General features: G+C 42.1%; 1 protein-coding gene and 1 pseudogene across 4 annotated transcripts in view; one reads left to right on the top strand and one right to left on the bottom strand.

Moving 5' to 3' along the window:
* SEPHS1 (selenophosphate synthetase 1) overlaps positions 1-11,585 on the bottom strand; it is a 32,692-nt gene extending 21,107 nt beyond the window's left edge. The window contains exons 1-3 of one of the 4 annotated variants that reach the window (XM_090266519.1): positions 11,296-11,585; positions 8,122-8,391; positions 1,700-1,803 (exon numbers count right to left, since the gene is read on the bottom strand). In XM_090266519.1, the coding sequence (XP_090122645.1) occupies positions 1,700-1,803; positions 8,122-8,314 (297 nt within the window). In that variant the 5' untranslated portion in view covers positions 8,315-8,391; positions 11,296-11,585. Of the gene's footprint in view, positions 1-1,699; positions 1,804-8,121; positions 8,392-10,482; positions 10,962-11,295 lie in introns of those variants that run through there. The other 3 variants (XM_090266518.1, XM_090266516.1, XM_090266517.1) reach the window with 3 other exon arrangements.
* On the top strand, positions 3,738-4,089 carry LOC150019591 (guanine nucleotide-binding protein G(I)/G(S)/G(O) subunit gamma-10 pseudogene; annotated as a pseudogene).
* Positions 11,586-11,879: the final 294 nt, after the last annotated feature.

Raw genomic sequence — 11,879 nt, 5'->3', positions numbered from 1 at the left:
AATCACACTAGGCCATTCACTCTTCCCAAGTCACTACTGTTCCTAGCTTTTCTTTCTCAGACAGACCAAACAATTTCTATGTACTTTCTAATTCTAAATATTGGGAAAAGCCTGTAGTCTATTTAGGTGGAGAACAAGGAGTGGGTAGATGTTAAGAGGGAGCAAGGTTGGAGTGATGGTCTGGAGGAAAAGCTGTGGAGTGAAAACAAGTGTCCTAAAGCAAACTTGGAAACAGTCACTTATCCTCAACAGAGTCTATAAATAAGGTGGACTTTACTGGTTATAGAAGATAGTTTTTGTACACTTGGATGGAGAAATATTCGTAGCTTCTTTTCAAGGCTATAGAAGATAAACAAAAAAAATAACCTGGATTGAGAAACAAAATAATTGAAGAAATTAAACACATCTAAGCTTGAAGTCAAGAGTGATTTCTAAAGGAAAAGAAAAGCATTTCCCAGTAATCTATCAGATTTTGTTAAGGAACTTTAAAGTAGGATTCAATAGAAATGTTATAACAAACATTTTTTACTGCCACTAGAAATTTTTAAAATTTAAGTTACCATTATCTGAATAAAGGAGGAAATGACAAAATTTTTTTGACATAAATATAATAAAACTCCCAAATATTAAAATTTTCAGTAGTGGCTTTTTTAATTTAGTTTTTTAAATTATTTCCTGGCAGATTGGCAGCGAGCCTCTGTGACTGAGTTTCAACAGTAACGAGGCAACAAGTGGTTTGCTACTTGGGTGCCAAGTGCTGGTTAAGGCTGCAGCCATTTACTGTCCCTTCTGTTCTGGGTTCTCTCAGATGCTTTTAAGAGATGCTAGAAAAAGGATGAATTCCGGCTCTCACTACCTTTGCCACCTGGTCAGGTGGGACACCTGGGGTGTGGCATACCTCAGTCTCTCAGGAATACTGCTCCAGAGGAGAAAACACGTTTCTATTAACCTTTGTGCTGTCACTGGCACCTAGAGGTGAGCACCCCACCCTCATTTCCGTTTAGCTGCCTCATGGCCCAAGGCCCTATGTGTGCAGCTTGATCCCAGTGCCCTTGGCATACAGGCAGGACCTCTTGTATTTCCTAACAAGAGAATGTTCCCAATCTCTTCATTGGTTCCTGTCAGTGGGTATGATGGAAGGTTAAAGCTGAGCAGATCAAAGGGTTGCTGGCTGCAACCATGTAATGCACATTTGGGAACTAGACCCAAAGCCAGGCATGACCAGTAGCTAGGAACTTTAATCCAGCAGTTCGGATATATCTTCTACACAGTGACTCTACAACACAGTGGAGGTGAGGAGAGTGGCCAGAATCAGAATAAAAGGTCAAGAAGTAAATTGTGATGAGCTCTATTCTGAGATGAAACATCTAGGATCAGACTTCTTACATGATATGGTAGTAGCTCTGGCCTGAAAAACACAGGAGGAGTTTACAAATATCAAAGAAAGAAAATAACTACAAATATGCCAGTCAGCATTGTTAGTAAACAGCAGGTGTTCCTGCACCTAATTGCTCATGTGCAGTACCAAGTGTGAGCAGGAAATAGATCAAATGACTACAACTGCAGGAGTCAGGTTAGTGGTGAGATGATTTGGATATAACAAAAACAAGAAAATACACACGTATACAAAACTGCAGCCACAACCCAAAACCAAATAAAATGGCAGTTTCAGATATAAAACATATTAGGTCTAACTTACCATCATGTAAGGGTCATCAACGATAGGATAAATGTAATCTGTGGTTTGCACCAAGGAAAGACCGCCATGCCTCAAAGGAATGACACAAGTATCCATCCCAATACCTGCAAAGATGGAAGTCATCATCATCCACGAATCAACAGGAAATGCCATTTCATCTTATGCCATTGGTGTTCTGCATAGCAGTGTTTTGCATGACAAACTGCGTGCTACCAGTACAACAATGTGTTTCCTATCAAGAAGCATAACTGAAACAAATGCGAAACATAACTAGCTGAAGATAGAAAATAAGAGTAAAATTTGTTCGTCACGAAGACCAAAGCTCAGTATGGTATAATTTTAGCCCTTAATGATGCCTTGAATAGACACTTTCCTTCATATTACTGTGTTATATCACTGGCACCATATAGTTTCTTTAAAGATGAGAATAGCATAAACAGAACTTGTGTTGTTTTATCTATAGTTTATTTGAGTTTATTTTTAGGCATTATTCTGTTTCCCTATAGAAAATTTGTAAAATATTTACACACATAAAATGTTATTATTACTTCCACATTTTAGTCAAAAATGAAAATAACAAATTAGGAAAAAAGAAGAGGACAAAGCCAGAACAGGAATTCATCATTTCTAGCCAAGCAAGTACATAAACACTGTGGTATCTAAAAGCACTTTTTAAAGAGGAAACTTGAAAATTCCATGTTATTCCCCTTGCGAAAACATGTCACTTTTACTAATGTATAATATGAAGGGCAAAAATGTGCTAAATAAGCCTGTTGGAAAGATTTCAATTTATAAAAATTGTTGCTAAACATTTAGAAAAATAGTTGTACCTCAATATTCACCGGCTTCAGAACCTGTCAAACCCTGTACTTGTTGCATTTTGATGAGAAAAAAATGTTTGAGCACTTGTCGCTTGCTCAGGATGCATTGCACTTGCTAGAACTTGTACCAGTCACAACGCCGCCCCAAAAGAGAAAAATGAAAAATGCTTCATCATTCAGTACGCATCGGTTTCGACACTCGTTACCAGTTCCAGGACAAATTAATGAATACCGAGGTACCACTGTATAGAAAACTGATAGGCTAATTAGACATAATTATCTTTTCCTGAAATTAGTTTAGAAACCATCAAGACCAACCCATGTAAGTTATTCTTTAAAAATCAGCTGCCATGCAGGCATTTTACAAATTCAGACTGGCCTCCCCACAATGTAAGCTGAATAGAGTACTTTCCTGTCTCTGTCTCAGAAGGATGTCACCTGCTCTCTGACATCAGCTCGGCAAGTCCATCAGCCAAAGGCAGAGAAAAAGTCAGGATGAAGTACAAGAAGAAGCAAGGGGATGACACCCTCTCAATTTAGAATTTCAAAGTAAACAAGAATAAATCAACTGAATCACATGAAACAATGAAACAAGGACTCGTGTACTTCTCATATTGTGCTTAAGTAAAATGCTGAGGCACAACTATTTCAGCCTCATGACAGTGACATACCTAATAGAGGCCGGGGCACAGGGGCACCTTATTTTCCTAGGTCTTGGTCCATTATTACTAATGCAAAAATAAGATCAAGTTTAATAATAAAGTCATGGACTCTGTGAGGACAGGCTGATTTCTTTTTACTACACCAGATGGCAACTCTTGGTGGAAGATCCAGTTAAGGAAAGGAGTTTAGTTTCAGAATGGCAAGTCTCACAAATCTGTGACAATGGAACCCACTTCACCAGCGATCAGTTTTTTTCACGTCTTAGCTGAGTATGTGCATGATGATTCATTTAAACTGTCTATATGTATAGACTGAGAAATTTCACTTAACAATTGTTCATTACCATTTAAGTGAAAAAAGAACAAGAACCACATTTAACTCATATTGATGCTCCCTAAATCGATCATTCTAACTGGTTATTCTGAGTGTATGACTATTTGCTTTGGAAATGAGTGAAAATTATTTTTGTTTGTTTGTTTTCATATAAACTAAAGGACTACAGAAAGACACACTAAAAAATAAAAATCACTGGTTTGGAGCGCAGCGCCGCCCTCATGTCTTCCAGGGCCAGTGCGAACGCCCTGCAGCGCCTGGTGGAGCAGCTTAAGCTAGAGGCCGTGGTGTAGAGGATCAAGGTCTCCCAGGCGGCTGCGGAGCTTCAACAGTACTGCATGCAGAATGCCTGCAAGGATGCCCTGCTGGTCAGTGTTCCAGCCGGAAGCAACCCCTTCTGGGAGCCCAGATCCTGCACCTTACTCTGAACACTGTAGGAAAGAAGTTGGCCAAGGAATGCCTTCAGGCACAGAGTGATGAATGACTGCCTCCAAGTCTCAAGAAAGAATTTTTCTCTAACCAAATAACTTTTAGGTATTTCAGACCTTTCTGGTGGCCTGGTTGTATAGCCAAAATTCTACAGAAATATCATGATGAGTTTCAACTCAAATAAGGAAACTGGGTGAAGGAGTAGACTTTTAAATAATAATGGCCCAGTTTGTTTGGTGAAGTGTTTTATACTTAAGGCAGAACAAAAACCTTACCACCAAATATACAAAAATGAACCTCTTTCACAAGGGAATTACTAGTGTTTCTATACCTGGACTACGATGTATGTTTTACTTACTGGATGTTTACATTTTGGAAAGAAAATCATTTTTGTTTATTAAAAAATTCAATCTTTGTAATTTGTTGATCCTAAGATTTTTATGCCATAACAAAATTTTTCCTTTTCTCATGAATTTACAATTTCTAAATGAAGGTAAGCCAGTGTAAAATTGTGAGAAGAATAGGCTTTATTAATCAGATGATGTCTTGATTTTTATAAGTGAGAAGATTGTTTTATTTTTAACACTAAATATGGAAGCTGTTTCTTAGCAAACCTGTTAAGGAAGATTAATGTGTCGTGTATTAGAGTTCCCCATTCTGTGTATAAAACACATATGATCTTGTACTTAAAAGAAAATACTACACTATTTCATATCTTTAAAAAAAATTTTAAATGTGACTTACAAAACATTGCAAGTGATTAAAAACAAAGTAATGTGAAAATCTTACAACCTAAATGAATTCTTAATGTTGTTTTACTTTGATGATGTGCCTTTGATTTAATTTGAGACACTTTTAAAAGGATACTTTGAAGAGCTTGGAAATAAAATTTCTGCTTAATTCATAAAAAAAAAAAATCACCGGATGTTAGCTTTAAGTGTTTCTAATTTGAGTAATCTTAAATTTGAATTACATATATTTGCAAAGCATTTAATTTCTATTTATACCTGCCATCAGAGCATTTTAACTGATGACTCTTGAGCATGTTCCTAGGGCTAATAAGAAGCTCACATTATTCCCATTTCCTCTTTCACAAGCCACTAGCTACATGTGCGGCATGTAAAATGTGTTTATTCCCAATAGAGATGCACAGTAAGTGTAAAATACCAGATTTTACATACTTAGTACCAAAAAATCCAAATCTCATGTTTTATATGAATTGCTGAAATAATATTTTATATGGTTAAATGAAACATATTAGAATTAACTTCACCTAATTCTTTTTTTTTTAATGTGACTACTCTAAAATTTAAAATTACACATGCGGCTTACATATTTCTTTTGGACTGCAGTGGTCCATAGTGATTGGTCTACAAATCATCTATCAGATTCCAAGGAACGAAGAGAGTGTGAGCCTGAGATGAACCATGGGCCAGAAGAAACTAGGTTATCAAGGTGAAAGAGAGGGGGATAATCTACGTAAAGGGCAAGTGGGGACGAAGAGAGATGCCAGAGTGGAGGAAGCCTCAAATACCAATCTGAGCAGCGTATGTTCAATAATCAGTGGGCAATGGGGAATTCCAGAATGTTGTCAGCAAGACTGAAACCATCCATCAAGAAAACCCAAATCATCACACTAGCACCACTCCCAGGAACTATGAACACTTGATGGTTCTTAAGTACCAAGGAAGAGATATACCAGGTTCTTAGATAAACTTACTTTAACATCTTTTTGGTTAAAATACATCTAATATGTGCATATTTAACAACTATTAAGGTTCATCCTTTATTTAACAGTATCTTAGAATCCAGGAAATATGTTACTCTTTTAGAAAAAAAAGATACGCACATGTGTGTGTATAAATTTACAAATATACATACACACATTAAGTATCGCTGTACCAGAAATTATGTATGTGCATACATATACACGGTGCATTTACATACATGATAATTTCTGGTACAGCAATTTACAAACAGTATTATCCCACTGTATAAATCGGAAACTGAGGCTCAGGAGGGTTAAGAACATGCACAAAATAACATTAGTGACTAGTAAGCGACTGTCAGGATATGACTCCAGATCTGATTCCAAAGCACTTAGATCATCAAGACATGCTACTTCTGTACACATTATTAATACCATGCTTCCTTCAGCATGTATGTGCTTATAACCTGGGGAACACAGCTACCCCTAGTGAATGCCATGAAGGCACATTTTGTGGATGTGTCTTTTTCTGCAAAGGGCAACAGCTTTCATTTACTTCTCAAAAACCCTTGTGACCAGAATCCATTGCCTTTGTGTTCTTATAGCTGCTTTTCCTTGCTTGCTGTTGACATCTGTCCCCTTTTGCCACTGCTAAGGATTATAGGTGATGCAGCTCCTCTCCCCACTTTGAATATGCTTGGATTTAGAAACCAGATGACAAAGGGCAGAGGAATTGGAAGACAGGGATTCCAGGTCTTGACTGGCCAAGCATCATGGTGCTGCTAGAAGGAGCAAACGATCCTACCCATTATCAAAGTGCTTAATAGTGCACGGCATGCCCAAGTGCTCAAAAAGGTCACCAGGGGACGCTCTAAAGAGAAATTATTACTTTATTCATAAGGTTTTTATTGCATTGTTTTTGCTCCATTCAGTAGGTTATTTTTCTTGACAAAGCTGTCAAAGAGTTTTTTCAGTATAAAGATGCTTCTCAATGTATGAAGGGGCTATACCCCAATAAACCTGTCGGAGGTTGAAAATATCCTATTAAGTTAAAAATGCATTTAATACATCTAACCTACTGAACATCATACTTAGCCTAACCTACTTTAAATGTGTTCAGAACACTTACATTAGCTATAATTGGGAAAATCATCTAACACAATGAATACACTATGAAGTATCAGTTGTATCCCTGTGTGATCTCCTGGCTGACTGGGACTGCAGCTTTACTGCCCAGCATCACAAGAGAGCATTATACTGCATATCGCTATCTTGGGGAAAAAATGGAATTCAAAATTCCAAGTACAGTTTCTACTGAATGTGTATGGCTTTTGTACCATCATAAAGTCAAAAAATCATTAATTGAATGGCCATAAGTCAGGAATCATCCATACTTTTTATTTCTTGACAAGCTGATATCCAATCTAACTCATTCATGTGGTATTTCTGCACCCTCAAATATCAGCTAGATGAGGATATTTCAAATTGAGCTCCCAGGTGTCCTGAGGCCCCTAGAGTATGGGCTGTGAGCTTTCCTCTCTCCCAATCAAAGCAACTCTGCTTTGTATATCAGGGAAGAAAGGAGAGTACTGTACCTTGGGTTCAAAACCAAGGTTGTATTCACAATAAAATAATGAGCGAAAAATGAAATAAAAACCTTATGAAAGAAAACTGATCAAGTCACACACGGTAACGACACGACATCCAAATTCCTAGAATATTTACTGAACAATCAAATCACAAAGTGATCACAGTCTTGCATCATGTACTGATAAACCACACAATAAAAGCTAACAAACAAGATCCCAATAGCTTAGAATTTCTTTCTGAGCTCTATGTTTGGAAAAAGGCAAACCACTGATGACATCAAGAATTCAGTAAAGGAAAAACATGTCTCTCAATTCCAGATGACATCTGGGGTCAACTATAGATTCAGTCCAGTCTTCTCCCCTTCTGTGTCTGGGCTACTCTTCTCCCTCCTCTCCAAAGGAACTTTTCAAACAATGCATGTTGAGGAGAAACACCCAGGAACCTCCCTTCCCCCCAGTCTAGTGACTGCTCTCAATGTACTGCACAATAATGCTTAAGTACTACCTTTTCTAAGGCAATGAAAGGAATGCAAGCATTTTAAGGAAAAGTTTAAGAGAAAAACATAAAGGAGTTTTTCCTTATTTTTCAGCTAACCAGAAAAATTGATAAAATATGGTTTTACCATAATATAATTGTCTCAATAGTGTACTTAACAGTTTATAAACAGAGCACACTTCTTGGTGCTTCTCAAGTTATTTCTCGGCCAAACAAATTATAATAATATAAGTTAGCATGCTTTGTCCTTTGAATCTTCCTTACAAAAAAAAAAATTTTTAAGGCAACACGGGAGAGGAGAAGCCTGATTTTTGACTCTCGGACTCCATTGCAGCCAAGATGCTTTACTCAGGAAAATAGAAGAGAAACAATGGTTCACATACCAAGCCTTGGCATAACTGCTCCCAGAAATTGTTCATCTTCTTGGAAGTGGTTTTCTTGTAAGGATTCAAGCAATTTCTGCAGGACATCTTGGGGTACTTTGCAGCCAGTACCCTTCAGTTCAGTGAATCTGGTTAGCCGGAAGCTCTTGTCCAATTCATAACTTTCCGGGTTAAAGGACTCCCGCGTAGACATGGTTCTTGGGCGTACACACCTCACAGCTGGGCTCCTCTCCTTCCTCTCCTAGTCTGCTGGTTTCTTTACAGATCAACCTGAGTACCACCAAAACACAAACACCATCAACAGATATCTCACTAGTGCCCTGACTGGTGTGGCTTACTGGGTTGAGCACTGTCCCACAAACTGAAAGGTCGCCAGTTCGATTCCTGGTCAGGGCATAGGCCTGGGTTGCAGGCCAGGTCTCTGGTTGGGGACATGTGAGGGGCAACCAATCAGTATTTCTCTCCTTCTGTAAAATCTTAAAAAAAAAAAAAAAAAAATAGATTTCTCACTAGTACCTACCAAGAAGCAAGTGAATACATGAAAGTGAAAAGTAAATGTGAAGAGGACTGAAATCATGGGAAATGATGATTCGGGGCCCTAACAGCTCGGTTACAGTGATGCGTAAGCCAAATAAGTCATTTTAAAGAGACCATACCATCACAGGCATCCTCTACATAAGATCTGATGTTTGTGTTGTTATAACTGTGGCTCCAAGGGGCAGCAAGACAGCCTCTGAAGAAGGAACTATGGGCCAGCTGGCTTACATGACACAGTGGCATCTTGAAAAGTCACAAAGGTTCTTCTAGTGGGAAGCATTATAAGAAAATTTCTAGTCACTTCATCTGTCAACTCAGGAGCACTGAGGTTTAGAAATTAGACATTCTGCTAAAGTGACTTTTCTGGAAAACTTTTCTGATATCTTTGCTATCTCAGAGGAAAAATAAAACACCTACTAGATCCTCTGCAGGAAAAGGATGTTGATGAAAATGATTAAATTCTTCATGATGTTAAGTTCAGTTTCAGAAAAATGCTTTTACTGAGCCAGAAGTACACAACACAATCCAAGACTAATAGGTAGCCTCACTGAAGTTACACGACTTAAAAACTGGAATGGCTGTTTAACACAGCAAGGTCCGCTTTCTTCACGAGAGCGGTGTAAAGTTCTTTGTTTTAATGCAGTGCTATTCCTAGAAAGCAAACATCTGCTCAACAACGAGTACGCACACATCACTGGCAAAATACGCTACTGCTCATTACTGTTTCACCACAGAGGTAAAATGATAAATTAAGCTGTACTAAATCACTAGCACTATGAACTTGGTACCAATGGAACAAAGCGCTCACAAGTTTGAAACCTTTGGCGCTAAACCAAAAAACTATGTGCTCCCAGGGTTTACAAACCTTCAGACACCCCAAGCTTTAGGGTCGGTTTCCTTATAAAATGTATGATCAAGAACACAATTCCCAATCACAGTTTTCAATCCCTGTAAAGAACATCACTGATTTAAAATAAACCTCACAAAGCCCGAGTCTGGGCAGTAATACAAACCGTCTTTACAAAAACATGTTTGGGGTGACAATGTTTTCGGTTGGAAAGATACAACTGTGCAGCATTCCAAGAAAACCACCTGTCCAAAAGGAGGGCGGCAGGAAAGCAAAGCAAGCGACCGAGATGGGAATTTTTGAAGCCATTTGAGAGTTAGGAAAGTCCTATAGCACGTCGTCGACTTGGAAGAGTTTGGAAGAAAAACCAAAGTCCTTTCCTCTCAATATGCGTCGCATTTAACTCAGCCTCACTCCCAACCGGGGGGGAAAAAACATCCCCCAAAGAAACCTCACTAGGCATCCAGTTGTCTTCCTACTCCAATTCCTATTTTTAAAAAAATAAAAAAGGCGGGGGAAAGATTTGGAATTTTGGGGACTAACCTTTTAAACATCATTTATATCGTCACAGATTTTTAAGGGAAAAAAGTTTCAAACACCTCAAACCCAGAAGGCACTCAACAGTTTTAGAATTCCAAGTGGTACGGGGTACACGAATCAAACATTCACATTCTAATATTAAAGAGTGAAATTCTTACATTTTGGAGATGAGAAAGGGGGGCTGCTTGGGAAAAAGAGCAATTAATGGGGGGAAGGGGGGAGGAATGTGCATATGTGCATAATAACAGGCGGTCAACTCCAACCCAAAAGCCGCCAGTTTACACCTTTAAAACAAAGACATGAATATTTAGAGATAACAAGTAACCCTTTCCTTCACAGCCACGTTTAAATTTCTTTCAAATAGATGGCAAGCAGGCTAAACGACAGGGGGTAAGTGGCGGTAGAGAGGGTACAGCTCGGGCTCGATAACCACCTACCCAAAGTCCCTCAGCCCAGGACATCAACAATGGAGGGGAGACCGCGACGTGGGCGCAGCGACGAGGCGCTCGCCATGAAGCACACGTCGAAGCCGCCAGAGTACGGGGCACGGAACTCCGGGACACCTTAAAGCTTTGGCTGCCTCCTTTAAAAGCTAATCGGGCCTGGGCTCTTTGTGCAGCAAGGCGAGCTGGCCGCGGCCGGGAGAGGCAGCGCGGCGCCGCTGGCGGGGCCATGCCCGCCCGCTCGTCCTCTCAAGCAGCGGTGACAGGGGAAACCGCGCGCGGCCCAGAGGCCGCAGCGGGGCGAGCGCCGCAGGACCCCGGCCCACTGGTCGGCCCGGCCGTGGCGCCCAGACTCAGTCGTCGGCCGTGGGCCGGAGGACGCACGGGGCTGGAGGGGGTGGGGCCGGGAAGGCGCCGGGCCAAGGGGACCGGCCTGGATTCTCCCGCCGCACGGGCGCGCTGGCCGCCGCCGCCGCAGCACAAAAATGTCGGCAGGCGAAAAAATTAACCCCTGCGTCGCCGCCGCCGCCCTCCCCCTCCACTCCTCCCCCGCCCTCTCTCCCTCCCTCCTTCCCCGGCCCCGCGCGGCGGCGGCGGCGGCGGCGCGGGCGGTGCTTCTTTTTTAAAGCGGCCCCACCAAGCCCTGGCTCGGCCCCTCTGCAGGCAGCTCTAGCGCGCGCCGGCCGTGCACGACTCCCGGCAGCCGGGCGACCCGGAGGGGGATCCGCACGGCCGCCCGGGGCCTGCGGACGAATATTCCCCTTTAAGCCTGGTGTCGCACCCCCCCTCCCCGAGCCGGGCGCTTACCGGTTCGCTTTGCGCCCTCCGCCTCCTCCCGAAAACGGGCCGCCGCCGCTCCCACAATGCACCGGGCACGCCGGGCTCCCTTAAGCGTCGCCTGAATAAAAATGCCGCTCCCGGCGGCGCGGAAGGCGGGAGATCCCGGGCCACGCTGGGCGCCGCGGGGGCTCGGCCCAGCTTCGCGGGCCCCTGCCGGGAAAGGGCCGTCGCGCTCCTCCGTGCGCCGCGCCAAGGGTCCTTTAAGGGTCGTCTACCTCCCTTTAAGAGGTGGTGGGCCGCGGCTGGAGCAGCTAGGTGGCTGCGTGCGGCCCGGGAAGGGGGCGGGGGCGCTGTGCAGGCCCAAGCGCAGCAATGATTGGTCTCGGGGGAAGGGTGGGGGGTTGCATAGCCGAGGAGCGGTGGCATCCATTGCCTGATGCAAAAAAGGATTGATTTCAAAAGTTGCGAATTGCATTGGCAACAACCTTTGGCGCCCAGGCCACCTACTTTTCCTCGACTTGCTGGACGGGCTGGGAATGTTTTCCAAAACCTGGCCGGTCTCAGCCGCGCTACGCTGTGGAACGCTGGACCTGTTCCCCGCGCACGCACAT

Source organism: Furipterus horrens, unplaced genomic scaffold (genome assembly GCF_987537825.1).
Source record: "Furipterus horrens unplaced genomic scaffold, mFurHor1.1.pri manual_scaffold_2, whole genome shotgun sequence".
Taxonomy (NCBI): Eukaryota; Metazoa; Chordata; class Mammalia; order Chiroptera; family Furipteridae; genus Furipterus; species Furipterus horrens.
The sequence above is the reverse complement of the archived record's forward strand: the minus strand, read 5'-3'. Positions and strand labels throughout refer to the sequence as shown.